The 16,598-nt window shown below is 37.3% G+C and overlaps 1 protein-coding gene across 6 annotated transcripts in view; it reads left to right on the top strand.

The window, feature by feature from the left end:
• The window catches only part of LRBA (LPS responsive beige-like anchor protein), a 423,407-nt gene that overhangs the window by 372,813 nt on the left and 33,996 nt on the right, over positions 1-16,598 (top strand). For 4 of the 6 annotated variants that reach the window (XM_075421115.1, XM_075421113.1, XM_075421112.1 and 1 more), the window contains 3 exons: positions 6,987-7,076; positions 10,361-10,553; positions 13,286-13,348. In XM_075421115.1, coding sequence (XP_075277230.1) covers positions 6,987-7,076; positions 10,361-10,553; positions 13,286-13,348 — 346 coding nt within the window. The remainder of the gene's footprint in view (positions 1-6,986; positions 7,077-10,360; positions 10,554-13,285; positions 13,349-16,598) is intronic. The other 2 variants (XM_075421117.1, XM_075421114.1) reach the window with 1 other exon arrangement.

Raw genomic sequence — 16,598 nt, 5'->3', positions numbered from 1 at the left:
AGGGGCATCTGTTTATATTCTCACACTGTAATTACTTCCTGTTTTACTTTACTGACTGCCATGTAATAGTCATACTGATTTGTATGGACAAAAAGACTTTATTTTTCTTTATTCTCACAGAAAATTTGTTAATGTAGTTTAAGAGCTGGGTTAGTGTTTTTATTTTTAAAGGTGTGGTGGACGGTATCCTCCCCTGTGCTCCTTTCTACACTTTTCTGTGATGTGAACAGAAGACAGTATTATTCATATATTGAATCGCAAATAGGTCTGAGGAAAAAAACAAATCCTGTGTAGGGTAACCCCTCCCTCCTCCACGTATCTAAAATAGTTTGGATTTAATAAATAACGAGTTGTTAGACTAGTAACCAACTTTCAAACAGACAACTATGGTATTTTGAGCAGACAGAGGGAACTGAAATTAGGGAGTGGGGTTGGAAAGAGAAAAAGAAAAATATTATATGACAGATTCTTGCAGGGAAGCTACAAGGAAGGAAAAAGAAAACCCCTATGCTTCATTTATATTTTGTGGCTTTCATTTCTACATTTTTACGTTGTTTTTTGGTGTAATGAGGCATACTCAGTTTTGTTGCATATGTCCCTAATGCACTGCAGCAGGCAAAGGATGTGTGCTTTTTACTTCATACCAACTTGTTAGGGTACTCTAGTAGTGTCCTCCTCTGCAGATTGCTGTCAGTATTTCTGCCCATGCTTCAGCTCTGAAGCCATAAACCTGTGTTACTTGAGTTGTAGTAGTAACTGCAGTAGTAGGCTGCAACAGGCATCTTTTACAATCTGCTTGGTTAGCAGAGAGTGTATCACAAATGTTTTGCAGGTGTGTTTAATGATACCTAGAGAACAGTATGTAACTCTTGTAGGATCTTTTCTTTAGCCTTTCTTCTCTCCTTTCTCCCTTGCCTCCCCTGCCGTTTGTTAGATTTCAAAGCTAGTGTAGGCAATTTTCTTTAAGCCAGTACGTTCAGTGAATAGCGCAATGATAAAAAAAAATAATGAAGTGATTCAATATAAAAGGGTTGATTTGCGAAGTCGAAACAAGAGAAAGACTTTTCTGGTTTGGCATGAAGAAATTAGGCTGCACATTTTATTTTTAAAAACAGCGAATGGGAGTGTCTGAATTTATGCTACTAACATCTGAGCACTGTATTTTTTCCCTGGGTCAAGCGTAGTGCAATATCCCCAGGGCAGGTGTACAGTCAGCAAGCATATACATCGCCTTTGTCAGAAAAAGCCCATTTTTCACAATCTTGATCTAACAGGGATTGTTATAAAACAAAGGGAGACGATACTACAAAGAACTTCTTTAGCCTGTTTTCAGCAATTTTGTCTAATACTTAATGAATCGTGCTTGTTCTCTGGTTAGTGTTATCTGTGTCTCTGTAGTCTGTGAGGAATTTAACCAAGAATCTTACTGTAGGACTCTAAGTGACTGTCTGGTCAGAAGAGGTTCTCTGATCACTTGTTATCAGAGCTTGATTTTAATCACCGTCCCATGGGGAAAGGAGCTAGTCAGTTGGCTGCTAAGCCATTCAACTTCACTGTCTGAGAGGAAACCTGTCAAATATTCTGTGTTCTCTGGTGCTGTAAAGCAACATCTGGGTGGAAGGAAAGGGAAAGCAAGTAATCATAATTGCATGTCACTCAAGCCAATAGAAATCACTGAGGAACATGTGTGTAAACCTTTTTGAATATTGAAAAGTGAGGCAGGAGCGGCAGAGAGCCAAAGTAATTATTTTTGCAAGGGCTGTTATTTTCTGGACATAAATACTGGCTAGAAAGATGCAGGATGAACCCAAAACATTTTCTGTCCCTAACATGTATGCTGAAAGAATCTGTATCACAATGCATGATGTCATTTCAGCTGGATTTTCAAATGTTTGGCAATTAAGTCTTACAGATTTGAGAAGTAACTGGAAATACTTTGGTGTACATCTATAAAGGCACATTGACTGAAAGTAGCCTCTTTGTAGCAAACAATAAGGTTGTAGCTTGTCGTCCGTTCAGATTGAGGTGTGCATTTTAACATGGGTGTGCTGTGCTGTTAGGCTCTTCAGACAATTTGGTGTTTTGTGTCTGAGCAGGCATGATGAAAGCAACTCTGAGCTAGTCTATTTAAGGGTCTTTAAATCTAGAGTTAAATGCTGTATGTCTTGCCTTTTAACTATATGGGCCTTCATTTCAGGATTTGAGTTCAAAACTGGAGACCGTTTCATTCTGTCTCTGTGACACTCACTGCAGTTCCCCCTCCACCCACCCTCCCTCATATTTAATTTTATAGTTCTTTCAGACATAAACATGAAAAAAAGGCAATTTTGACTTAGTTTCTGAGTGTTACTGCAAAGAAAAGTAACAAACATCTGTTTTTACCTTAACTGCATCCATATGTTCAACCTCCCCATCACCCTCCTTCCCTAAAAATTTACAACCGTATTTGGTGGGTACTGCATACTGTTGAATTAACTTTCTTCACAGTTAGATTTGAGGGTAAGTTCAGAGACTGAAAATATCCGTACTAAGCAGTGGCCAAAAGCTACATTATAGCTAAGCCGAATTTTCAAGTTTTTCACTCTTCCTTTAATTTACTTCCCTATTTCCCTTCTCCTCTTCCCACCCCCCTCAGAAAAGAGGAGACAATCCAGGAGACTTTTTTAGGAACAGGTTATTATGGTAATCAGATAAATGTTAACTTGTGAAATTTGCTTATGGCTTTCATACTTATAAATTAATTAACAACTGAAATACCATGTTTATCATGTAAGTGTGTGGTTTGAGATGCATACTGTGTGGATTATTGTAAAGGGTTAGTTACGTTGTTTCATTTTGTTTCTTCTTGTTGTAGCATCTGGAACAATTCTGGCCTTACCAAAGTTTTGGGTTTGTAGAGGATTAACAGGAAGAAGGCTATTTTACTGGGATATTTTGGAAGCAGTGAAACAAAATGTTGAATGATACTATCTTTTACTTTGTGGTATGCAGCATGCTTTCAAAGATAAGAGTTTGTGGAACTGAAGATATCTTTCAAAAAACCATTATTCCTTTCCAGTTATACAGTGCCTTTAATAGATGCAAAACTAGTTGTGCAAATTTCCCAAGTATTTCTACTTACAGTAATTTAAATGGTTGTATGCTCCAGAGGGATTCAGCAATTTGAGAACACGTGCCCTTCCTCTGCCACTAGAAGAAGCTGGCCATCTCTTAGTAATACTGACTAATGCTAGTAATACATTTTACATAAAGAAAATTAAGTTACAAGCTGGCCTATAATTTGTTAGAAAGTGAGTTGATGACTTTTTGACTGATGGTCATTTTACTGTGTATTTTCAGGTAAGTGGTAGGTTGTTTTCTTCAAAGGAGATATTAATTATCTCTCTGAGGAAAAGATTCCCTGCTTCTAGCTGATCTCCTTTGACAGGTTGAACAAAAGTCTGAGTGACATCTGGTGGCTAAAATGCCTTGTATTTCTCTTTCTATTGTTATGTAAATTGAGAGAATGAGGATTGATTCTAACTCCACCGTCAAGTGTTTCTGCTGACAGAGGAAGGTCATCTTCCATCCTTCTGTATGTGATCCTTCTGACTGAGACTTCATCAGAACATGGAGTTGACATCTGGAGTGACTTTGAATACAATCTGGGAAAAGGAGGGAATCATTTGGGGTTGCTGGTACACTCTCTTGGTCATAATTAAGAAATTTTGAAGCTAAATAAGGAAATACTTACATTTTTTCCTGCTAATTAGAAGGAATGCAAAAGGTTTTTATGCTGAAGTCTGGCCACTATGTCTAAATGTAATTGTCCAAGTGTTGTTGCCTTTACTCAACAGTTTTTCAAATTTCTTTTGGCTCTCTGAAGATGTCAGTAAAGAGGGCATACAGATGCCAATATCTGTGCTTTTACTCTATTTACAGTTTTGATGTTTTATGAAACCTCGTTACCTGTGGTAGGGCATGATCTGAATGTAGGTTTTTCCTGGTTCTATTGGCCAAAAGTGAAAGATTGTGTTGGGAGCTACTGTAGTGCTGGAAATGTAGGCTCTCATATTTTTTGGAAGGACCAGGTGGAACGTAATGAGTCTAAAAGACTTGTTTGCGCAGGAGCTATAAATCCCAAATTCAAGCTAGATCATAAACATGGATGTAGAAATTGCCTGTTAAATACTGAAAACAGAGAATTTGTGGTCCTCTAAGTCAGGCTTTGGCAAAATCATTGTTCCATTGGTCAGCGGTTTCACCAGTTCTGACGGAACACTATGTGAAAACAGGCAGTGACTATCTACTTGTGGATTGAGTAGGATATTTTATGCTTATTTTTAATATCCCATAGGGTTATTAACCTGCATTGAGGGTGGGTGGGAGAGAAATAGCTGTTCTGCTGTTGTGTAGTCTAGGAGTGTGATAATGATGAGCATCATGTGTGTGAGTAAGCAGTGGAATCATAACTGTGTCTCTACCAGTTTTTATTTTGCTGGGAGGTGGTGAGTTCCTCTGACATGTGGACTGTGGAAAATAGCATTTCACTGCTGGTCTTTCATTGATTAAAACAATTATAACGTCTAATTTTTGTTCTGCCTCAGTTTGGACTCTTGCTACGATGAATGTGTTTGAAGTATTTGAAACGCTCTGCATCAGTGTGTGGTATCTTGTGGTTAATTTTCCCTTTCTTAGTACTGGCACTATGTAAGAGAGTATAGATGTAGAGGTAGCGTTAGGATTTAAAGGACATACCAGATTTCCTGGGTAAGACAAAATTCTGACTCCCATTAAACACTGAATGCAGGCTATTTGGGAATACAAGTTTCTATATTGATCTGAAGTCAATATACAAGGAAGTTAACAAATCTGAAGCTTATTATTTCCTCATTTTATTTATTCTATTTTCAGCTCTAAAAGAAATGCGTGGGACTTGTGCTGTTAATTTTGAATAATATATTGCTGTGCTGTTAATTTTGAATAATATATTGCTGTGCTGTTAATTTTGAATAATATATTGGATATATATTTTATAGGAAATAAAAAGTAGATCTTGTAGGCTGTAGATTTGCCCTAAAGATTTTATCAAGCACAGAATAACTGACATCCAGGACTGTCTCCATTCTGCACCTCCTATGTTGTTCTGGTTCTACCCTCAATGCAATGCAGAATGCCCATTTGCTAGTAAACATGTTCCAGTCAGTCTGCAAGTAAATGTAGGCAAATCTTTTTAATCTGGATGGTTTGAAACTAATGGATTTTTATGGAGAGGTTAGAGGTGCTGACTAGTATGCTGTTGCTTTGTTAATGCCTCATGTCTTAAAGGACCTCAGATTCTATGCCCTTGTGATTCCCTTGATATCTCAAGTCACAGAAACCCAGATTTGAATTTTAATGTAGCACGTCTCATCACTAGGAAGGGGACTCTGATGGTCTTACTGAGCTTTAGTGTTTCACAAATCTGATATTGCTGTTCCTCAAAAAGTACACATTGAATCACAGTGTTTGTATGTCAGATTTCAGCCAACTTTAGGATAAACTTACTTATTCACCAGTTCTTTGAAGATTAAGGAGCTTCCCAGAGTGGGCAAGAGAGTTATAATCTGTCCACAGAGTAACTGCAACTCCTGTTCTGGTGAGTTCAGATGTTTCAAAAGCCCTGCCAAATATAAGAAGGTCAGGTGTTTTGGATGGCATGTTTACTATCAGAGGGTGATTATTTTTGATGATCTTAAGGCCTTAGGTGCATTCTGCTTCTGGTTTTGTTATTTCTGTAACAGGAGAATATTGTGTGTCCTAGTAATAATCTTTATTGTTATCCTCAAGGTATGTTGAACCACAAAAAAGAAGAATATCTGAGAGAAAAACATGGTATTCTAATAGCTAAAAAGTGGCACTCTTGGCTTTGTGTTTTAGCATTCAAACATCTAATTTAAAACACTTTTTTGAAGGGCCTAGTTTTCAGGACTCCTTTTGAAAGTAGGACTTGCTAATGGCTCACCTTAGGTACTCAGCACCACTTGACACTTGAGAATGTAGGGCTCAGTGCATCGTGCAACAGAGAAACCAATGTATCGGCCCATATGCAGTCTGTTAGCCCACAGCAAATGCAAGATACTTTTACTTAATTTAGGTCACAATGAAAGATTTAATCTAAACAGAATGATTTAGAATTTTCTGTAATATCAGCCTGTTTCTGTTTCAGGGGCATGGCTGACAAGAAACAACTTGTTGAATTTTGGCTGCTTGATTCTGTCTTTTAAGCCAGTGACCCAATAGATGGCAACATAGAAAACTAGTTGGACGTGCCTAGGCAAGAGGTCTAAATTCACACATTTCAGAATAGTTATTTTTAAGAAATCACTAAGCATTTATTTTCATGTATGCCCTATCAAGAAAGTGATAAAGCATGTTGCTGAAGATTCAGAGAAACTTTTTTAAAGAAATTGTTGCATCATATCTTCATGTTCTCCTTTAGCTGCATTTAGTATTAGTCTTGCTGTTGGTAATGAGTCCTAAAGCTGTTTTCTCTTTTTTAGTAGAAATGAAAATAAGAAAAAAGCTCGGTGTCGCTTTCATTGTAGTTATTGCTGTGAAACTAAGCGATTGAGTTTAAATAGAAAGTAGAACACTCTTAATACCTATAGAAGCTTTTTAAAAATTTTGTTTCTGAGTTATGATACAAACAGGATAAGGCAGTGTTAGAGAGCAAAAATGGAGCCAATAAAGGGGGTTTCTGATTATAATAGCTTGTTTCTGTTTAATATCATTGAGCAGGATGAGGTTTTGCAGAGTTTCTCATGGAAATAGCATCCACAGTACAAAAATGATTACCTCATTCTTAGTACCAGTGCCAAGCACTTAGGCCCACAGTGAACACACGGGGTTGATTTTCAACATGAAACAAGCCAGAAGTGTGGAATGACATTTTCAGGTGACAGTTATGGTTCTATTGCCTGTAATTAGCACCTCTTAACATGCAAACCTGCCTGTGCCTTTTCCAGGCTGTTGAAGCTCAAATACGAAGTTTTGGACAGACCCCTTCCCAACTGCTCATAGAACCACATCCTCCAAGAAGTTCTGCCATGCAAGTGGTAAGTACCATGTTAACTCTTTGTGACCTGCCGTTTTGTTCACTTCCTTTGCTATCTTAATGTTACAGAACCAGCCACTTCACTTTTATTTTATGTGGGTGTGGAGTTGTGTTATTAAAAACAGCACATGAGTTACGATTTGTAGGACTGGGAGTGTATGTAGTGCTTAACTATTATTTTATTTATTGCTGAAAGTATTGTATTGATTTCTAGTACAGAGCTTTTCTGTTAGTGTAATTTAAGTACGCTTCATCAGTTGATTTTGTTAATACCATACCTGTACAGGTGAGAGCCAGTCTTCATGGAGACAATTTAGTTAATCTTTGGCAGATTCTTCAAGAAGCATGGATTTAGGAGGTGGAACTTCCTTGTCTTTTCCCCCAGGCATAGGTTTTCCCCTAAAACCAGGATTACTAGGAATTCATGAGCTGAAACTCACATAGCAAAGAATGTGACTAAATGTGTTTTGCAGTAAAGCTAGGGTGATAAAATCCAGACAGTGAGCATTAACATGCTTTCCCTTTTACCTCTACTTGTGTCTAATATAATTTTATTATACAAACTTTTATTTTATTACTGACTACTTTCCATATCATGTTGTGTGCAGTCCTTGGGTCTAAAATATTATTTGTGTTGTCATAGATCCAGAACTAGGTATGTTAAATGATACTGTGACAAGTGGAGCAAATACTCTGCTAATTCATGAGTTTTTCAAACGGTTACATTCCCTTATTGTTAAGGTGGACATTTTACACTGAAATAAAAAAAAACACATTTTCTTGCATGTTCTGTAAGATGTATGTCCTACTCAAACAGACTAAGTTTATTAGATTAAAAACATATCTGAGGTCCAAAAGATTTTAGAAAAGTTACACAAAAATCTTCAGTGATTCCAAAGTAGCATACAAACCTTGTGATGTAGGAGTCTAAGAAATGTAAACTTTCTTGTCAAATTGAGCTACTAGCCTTTCTCAAATGTCATGTGTTTTATGTGAGACTTGCTCAGCTGAGTGTCCCCCCAGTCCCTACCACCCTTTCTCCAGCCAGTACATACTACACTGACAGCTGTGCTGCAGACATGCTTCTGCCCTGGGAACCCATGTACTGGATGGACAGAGCTGATTGTACTGATTTGTCGTCTGCTGGCCCATTGCACCTCCCACGTAGTGGCCCAGAGCTGCAGACCGCTGCAGTGATTTGTGTGTGCAACCCATGGGGCGCTCTCTTTCGGAAGAGCCCTCTTAGCAGGGATGCTGGGGAGCCCAAATCCCTCATCATACAGCTACACGCCATATGTGTGTCTGTCTGTCATGGTGCCATGCACTAGGCAGTTGCCCTAATTTAGAAGGATTTGTTTCAGGAAGAAGAGGAGGATCTTGAGAAGCTGATGGTTGACGTGTTTGTCAGACTCATTGTTATATAAATAAATTTGATGCCAGGAAGCAGTTTGTGTGATTTTGTCATAATATTTTTCATAACACTGAATTAGTAAAGATGTAGTATGTAACAGAAGAAGTTAAATTCTAAGAAGTTAACTGTTTCTAACTCCTGTATTTTTTTGGGGCTGAGGTACAAACAGAAAAAAGCCCCTTAGTTCTCCATTTGCTTTGACCAGTTTTGCAGTTATTAGTACATGATTTTATAATAGCACTCTATTAAGTGGTTTTAAAAGTAGTATTCCTGGAGCTGAAATAGAGTAAGGATGTTTTTCCTGTCACAATTTTGAGTTATTCCTAGTTGTAGTATTTACTGAGTTTTCTGGTTTCATGTGTGTGTGTGCATGTATGCATGAATACAGCCGAATTGAAAGGTACCACGTGCTGTGTTAAGTGTACGAGCCATAATATACACCAGGTGTAGTAATTAGCAGTCACACGAAGGCTGCCTATTTGTCTGGTTTTGCTGCTGTTGCTGTATCCCCTTGTGTTTTCAACCATCAGATAGCTGGATTTAATTGAGGCCACATCAGATGAGGCATTACTGACACCTTTAATTGAATGAGCATCCAGGGAGGATTAACTTATAATATTGATTGGCTTTTAGCCACTTGCTCAGAAGGGTGTCTGGATAGCTTATTAGTTGCTTTTATTTACACCTTTATGCAAAGACTGTAAATAGGATTTCATAGAGCAATATGTTTTTCTAAGTACTCTTAATAACTTTTTAAAAAGGAGTGATAATAAAAATGCAAATATATTTGATTTTTTTATTAGTTCTGTATAAATATACATTAAATGTATGCACTTATGTACGCATATATGTAATGAAATATTGCAGGTGGAAAATAGCCAAGAACACTTCATTAGTGTTCTAATTCAGTTATTAGAAAATTACAAATCCTAGAGCGATATGGCTACTGGTGAGTAGGGTGGTTGTGCTTCTACATCTTAATGCAGTTCTCATCTTTTAGTGCACCACACAATCACAAATCCAGTAAGTTTTGCTTTTCCTTGTTATGTTTGATATCCGGATCTAAGGTCCTCAATATTTTGTTTCAACATTTGCAGTATTGTTAGAGAGCTTAGTTAAAAAGCTACTGAACTTTTCAACTTACTAAATTAAAAAACTTAAACCTAAAAACATTATGTTGAAGATGAGAGTCTGGATTCATTTCCTCCCTTTAGTATTTCTAGGAACAATGCAGGATAGTGTCTGTAATCACATCCACTTTATATTCTTTACAACTGCATTTAATTATGTTTGTCCTTTGAAACACATTTGCAGTGAAGTCTTCTACTTTGCATTCATAAATCTTATTTTTGTACACCAGAAATATATACAGAACATATATCTAGTGTATGTGTGTATCTGTTTATTTTAATGTGCTTTCATCTGGCTTGTAAAGAATTGCAGTCTGCCAATATAATGCAACTTGAGACAATCTCTGGGAGCAGGAATTTCTTCCGGTCTCTGTCCCCCCCCCCCCCAGCCCTAGTTTGGCATTGCTTTTCTTGACATACTATCTCTGCAGATAGGAAAGCGAATTCTTTTGCCAGAGATAGGTGATTGGAAACTTTTGATCTGCTGTGATCTGTAGCAAAGTTTGTATATAGACAACCTGTGTTCAATAAGACCCTCAAATTAATAGTGTACATGAAGGTTTTTCTGCCTAAAATGGTTGCTTCCACAATCCTGTCCACTATTACTGCATTTGCTTTTCACTGCAGCTGCTGTTGGATCTTGTGTGTTTTAATCCAATCTTCCTTCTCTTGTCTTGTCGTCTTTTCTCCTCCCCATGTTTTCTTTTCCTGTGTATTTGGGTTCTTGTTGTGTGCACTCAACAGTATCTCCTCCTGCAGAGTCCGTTGATGTTCACAGACCAAGCTCAACAGGATGTTATCATGGTTCTAAAGTTCCCATCCAACTCCCCTGTCACTCATGTAGCAGCCAACACCCAGCCTGGTCTGGCCACTCCTGCTGTGATCACAGTTACTGCAAATAGGCTATTTGCTGTAAACAAGTGGCATAATCTTCCTGGTAAGTAAATTAAACTAAGTAGCCTAAGAAACCGCTGCCATCAAGCAGTACTTCTGTTGCCTGTTTCAAAATTTGCTGCAGAACTTTTTTAAATTTAAAGCGTGAAGATCAAGTCCAGTTCACTGCCACAGCATGCTCTTCACATGTGGACTTAGTTTCTCCTGGAAAAGGTAATCTGAACGATTGTATAGTAAGATATGTAGCACACGAAAGGTTTGTAACAAAAATATATTGCTTTCCAGGCCATCAGGCACTATGCAAGAGGTGATAAAGTCACACTCTTTCTCTTGAATTTGTTTTTCAATCAAATGGAAGCCTGAACCATGTCATGTCAAAGACAAGTTTTAAAGCATGTAGAACTTGCATAAAAGATAGCAGAAAATATTTCAGGCTATCTTTTTCTAGTTGATTATGAACGCCATATTCTGATGTTAAAGCCACTCAATGAGAAGTAGATGAAATATGTGTGAAGTCTGTATCTTCTGTAACTGAAACATCCCAAAGTTATTAGGTGCTTATCAATAGAAAAGGTGTTTGTCAATATGAAAGGAAAACAATATATCCATTTGCATAGCAATCAATCAAATTAATTTTCCTTTAAAAATGTGTTGGACTTGAGAATATAGTCATCCTGTTTTCAATTCTAATGTTCTCTAATCTTAAAGGCACTCATCCTCCTTTTACTGACTATTGACAGTCTCAGGACCAAGCCGTGAAAGGCAGTTTATTTCAGTGCTATGGAGTAAATCTGGTCAAAGGCTTTGCAAGAAAGGGAAGCAAAGAGCTTCTACTCAAATAACTTAAGTAGAAGATATTTGCACCAGAGTAATACTCACATCACTGAAATTCCTACTACAAAGTCTGGATGCATGGTCCTTAATTACATTTTGAAAAAAGCCAGATGACTCCCACACTTTTTCCTAAATCTTACAAATTACCTCTCAACATTATACAAATAGAAACTTCTATGTATTATTTCACCCACCCAAGAAATGCTTAAAAAGAAAAGGGGGAAGGGAGCCTTATTGAGATAAGTTGAGAGCAAGAACTATTTACAAGGCTCTTGACATTTGTGTGAAAGGAGGATGGCAATATCCTCTCATACCTTGAAAGTGTGACCTTGTGCATATAATATTCAAGGCTTTTAAAAAATAGCCTTTGTGGCTATTTACAATAGCCTTTGTGGCTATTTACAACAGTCAGGGGCTATATACAACAGTCACGGGAAAAGAAGAGGTTCTAAAGTCGTAGGAGTTGATTTTGGTTTCCTCATAAGTCTGCTGGTTGATGATCTGTGAGTGAGCAACCAGTTGTTGAGTGTAGTAATCAACTATTTTGAGTTGAACAAAACCTTCAGATTTTGGTTTTTCCCTCACCTCTGAAAGGGAGAACAGTAAGCTGTGCTTTTGAGTCACTATTTTTTCATTTAGAGGCATTTTACACTTGTCTTGCCTTTACAGAGAGCTTGAGAAAACCTACAGTTCAAGACAGACAAAAGCCAAACAACCAAAACAAAGCCCAGCAAAAACCCACCTCACTCCGCCTCTTTGAGAGCACACTCGTCAGCTGCAGGATGTTAATAGAGTACTAAGATGTATCTGGATGTGGACTCCTGAGACTAGCCTTCACTATTGTTGCCAAAAAGGGATCTGCTAGGATTAGAGGGCAGGAATCATTACTACTCCTTATCTCTTGCTGTGGGCTTGGCACTGTCTTTACTAATGAGGCATCATGGTAAAAAAGTTAAATTGTGAAGTGACCAGTTGTCACTGATCTGTAATTAAAAATCTCATTGCTGCTTTTGTACATGAGCTTGGTGGCTTTGCTAACATCTAATGGCACCGGTACCCAACAGGGAGCCTCCGTTTTGTCACGTGGATTTCATGTTTTGTTCTGTGCTGGAGTTTCATTGCAGCAGAACTTTGACTTCACAATTACTTATGAAACCCTTCTATTGATACTAGTTTTTATGTTAAGCTGTGGATGGTAGATAGGAGAATCATAGGTGTAAGTATTCAGCCTTTTTTTTTTCACTTCCAAGTATGTCTTGTGAGCTGTTTGGGGCCAGGGGGAGTTTGCTTGCTTGTTTTTAGTGGAAAAAATGCGGGGGAAAAAAAAAGGTGCTTTTTTTAACACTGAAGGAAAATTCAGGAGATAAACATTTCGCTGGTGTACCAGGTTCACAGATGAAATGTAGGTCGGCAGAATTATGTATTAACTTCTATACAAACTTGCACATAAATGGTTTTTGGTGATGGATGAATCCTTAAATACTGAACGACTATGAGATTTCCCTGTCTGCATCATAAATTGACTTTTTAAAAGAAATATCCTTTGTGCTTTACTTGTTCAAAGCAGTGCTTTAAAAAGTAAAGAGGAAAATAGTGTTTGCTACAGTCAGCAGATGGTTGTCACATTTTGTTTTCAGTGCATTTTACCACTTAATTTTGTTTTGTTGCGACAGGAGAGGTTGCCAGCAAAGCATCTGCTAGAGCTTATGGCTCAGGACTGGAGCTGCTGCTGATGGCATACATTCAGGATAGCACTAATCTGAAATAGATGTTTAATAAGCAGCCCACGAAAGCACCTGGATTTTTTTTTTGTTAATTCAATTGATGCAGAAGAATCTTGAATAGTGAAAAAAGAAGAATGTAGCTTTGATTTATAAAATGTATATGGCTTCAGGTATTAAAAAAATGCAGAGTTTTAAAGTCTTCTTTCCTGAATTCCAGCTCATCAAGGTGCTGTACAAGACCAGCCTTACCAGCTGCCAGTGGAAATCGATCCTCTCATAGGTCTGTCACTTCCTTCTCTCTTTGCGATTCATTAAACTCTGTATGGTGGCCCTGAAGTGTAGATTACGGTTGTTTTTCACTTGCTGGTTGCTGGGAATGGAATTTTCCTGATAAACCATTTGCATGCAAATTGGAATGCAATGAGCTGTGGCTATGCTGGTATTTCATCAACTCCCCCTCGTTGGTTTGCCTAATTTGAACAGGCCTAGGACGCGTGTCAGTGAAAATTAATATGGATGCTGTAATAATGTGTGATTGAGAATGTGCATGAAGTACTGTCAGGATAATATTGGATCTTTTCATCACTCAGACTTGTTGATGAGCAGGAGCGAGGCATGTTATGATGAATTGGTGCACTGGTAATGTGATGGAGCTCCTTTGCTGAGGAAATTTTCATAATAACGGTGGGGTTCTTAACTGCACCGTGTTGTGAAAAATAAAACCGTGGTGCCAGGGTTTCATCATTAAAGGAGATCAATCCTTTCTTCATAAACCTGCTGTTCAGGCTGAGGGGATTAATGTGTAATTGCAAAGCGGTTTCAAAGTTGAAATATATTGCCCACTCTGTTTTAGTATTGAGATACTAGTATTCATTTTTCAGGAGTATTGCATCTTTTGATCAGCATCACTAGTTAACTTTGTGTATGTTTTTCTTTTATTAAAAAGGGGTGGAGGAATCTCACTCTTATTTAATGACTCAGTGTAATAGATTCAATTCGTGACTTTTCATTATAGAGGTTTATTAGCGTATGTAGAGCTGGTTTTTCTATTAGCATGGTTAGAGTTTGGTCAGGTCTTTCATTACAGACCCAACTTTGGGGAGTACATACTTGGACTATAATTCAGGAGCATGGTAAATGGACACCCCACCCCTATTCTATTAGATGTCAAACCTAGCTCTGTTTTTTAAAACTGTCCATTTCAGGATGGTAGTTTAAGTGAAAAAGAAGTGAAGAGGCCAATTATAACAGCATGGTGAAGTCAGAGCAAAAATGAACTTTGCTGGCTAGGTTAGAATGACAGGTCTGTCAGCCAATGAGAATTAATTTCAAACCCAATATGCGTATCACTGTAGGAACTGCATTGTATTGGTCTGTAGATACAGACTGTTGCTGTGTGGCCATTTTGCTGGATAAGCTCTATAATAATTAAATCAGGATCAGTGTGGGCATATTAAACCATTTTATAGAGCTGATCAAATTGAAATGTTTTTACAAAGTTTTAAAAATCAATTCCTATCTGAATAATGCAATACTTACAATTTATAGTGAGGAGGACATGTGCTGTAACTCTCCTTTCCTTCCTAAAATAGATTTGATCCAAAAAATGTTTGAAACAGGAAATGTATGTTGTGCTTTAAAACCTGCTATCAAGTAGATCTTAAAAATATAAATAAACATCACGGCAAAAATACCAAAATCACATTGGGCCTGTCTGGTGTTTTTTCTGTGTATTGTGAAGAACATTATGAAGGAAATAAAAGTTTTATTTTCCTTTGCATTTTTCGTAGTTTAAAAATTATAATTCCACTTTCAAGCTTGCCTGTAATTTACAAAATACTTTGATTTTTGTTTGGTATAAACACCTTTAAAATTAATGTTCACAGTTCTGAAAAATGGTTTAATATTTTCTGCATACAATAGATCTCAAATTAGCCTTGTGATTACATTGGACGTAGTTTGAAAGGTTTAAAGCTTGCTTTGTCACTGTTAAATAGCATCATTGGGTACTACCAAGTAATTATGTAGATAATATTAAAGGTTTTTAATTGTGGCTAGACACATTTACCTAGATATGGCACCTAAGAGGACCACAAAATTACACTTTTATGGTTATAGCAGGAATCTTGTTGCTTTCTTAGTCATAAGGACGAATTCCTGCTGTCCTCATTTTCCAGTTGCACAGGAAGATGTAAACCAGCAGTGTCTGATATGACATATATTCTAGACCTCTTTTTGAGGTGACGTTTTTTGAAGGTCTTATCCACGCTGAATGTGTCCATCTACATGTTTTTTTGAGGGTTTATTTGCCATTATTTTTTCATACAGGATGCTTCACTGTGCATTTATAATGCGTTGTTGTTACTCTTTAAGTGGTCCCAACAGCGGTCAAGGCCCTGTTATGTGTTACTTTCAAAGCAAGTGGCGATACCTTGCTAAACTATTTGCTATCCATATGGGCAAGACAGTTTCAACATTTTAAACATAGCGAAAGCATAAATAAATAAAGGATTTGATGTGGAGTAAATGGAATAAGCCCAAGGCTTAGGGGATAGCTAGCCTGTAAGAAAGGAAAGAAGTTACAGAACAAAGAGTAAAGAAGAGCACAAGACCGGGACAGAGACAGGTTCACGGGACTACCTGGAATGGAAGTAGTGGTGCTCTGAACAGCTGGCAGACAAACCCAGGCCCAGGAGAACTTACTTGCCTGGGGTGGGAGTCAGGTTCCCTTGGGAACAAAGCACATTAGAAGTTTTCCTATAGTGTAGGATTTTCATGATATGTATCTATAGGACCCATATATGTATATATATGCACATACATCGATTAATAAGGACAGAAGATAATATGAAAAATGTGTTCACTAATTGATTCCTGTCCATTCTGTGGGCTCACAATGCAAGGTTATCTGGGCAAATAAAGCAGCAGGTGATCAAAGTAAGGTAAATATTTTCTCTCGACCCTAAACAAGATTGTGGAGATAAACTGGTAAATTTTTGTGCAATGCTCAAAAAAGTGTGGAATGTTAGAGATGTTTGTTGCAGTTATTCTTTTTTTAAATTACAATGCTTGCAATGAAATACAACTTGTGTATGATTTTGAAATCATAATTCTGTTGTCTGCTGCTTTTGAGCCACTTTATAGCATATATGTATATGTACTGTCTTATAATTACATTACCTTAATTTGTTTCTTGATTTTTAATTTCCTATACTAGAAGAATGGAGGAAGGAAGCTTATTACATTTTTATGTATCATTCCTTTTTGCAATCTTTCATGTATATTTGTCAGCTGCATTTGGCTTAAAGAAGGGATTTCTTCTATTTTAGAATATATACTACAAGGAATTATCATTATTCCCAGAAGTGTAATGAGTATTTTACAGTAAAAGTAGAAAGAGAATGTCCCTGCCACAAAAACCAAGTAGCAGCAGTGAGGAATAGTTTTGGTGTGAACGTAAGTTTCTAAAATGTGCTTTTGTTCTGTGAATGTGGATGCTAAAATTTCTGGATTTGTGTGTCTTTCTGTTC

Source organism: Opisthocomus hoazin, chromosome 5 (genome assembly GCF_030867145.1).
Source record: "Opisthocomus hoazin isolate bOpiHoa1 chromosome 5, bOpiHoa1.hap1, whole genome shotgun sequence".
NCBI lineage: Eukaryota > Metazoa > Chordata > Aves > Opisthocomiformes > Opisthocomidae > Opisthocomus > Opisthocomus hoazin.
This window is presented reverse-complemented; position numbering and strand designations above follow the sequence as displayed.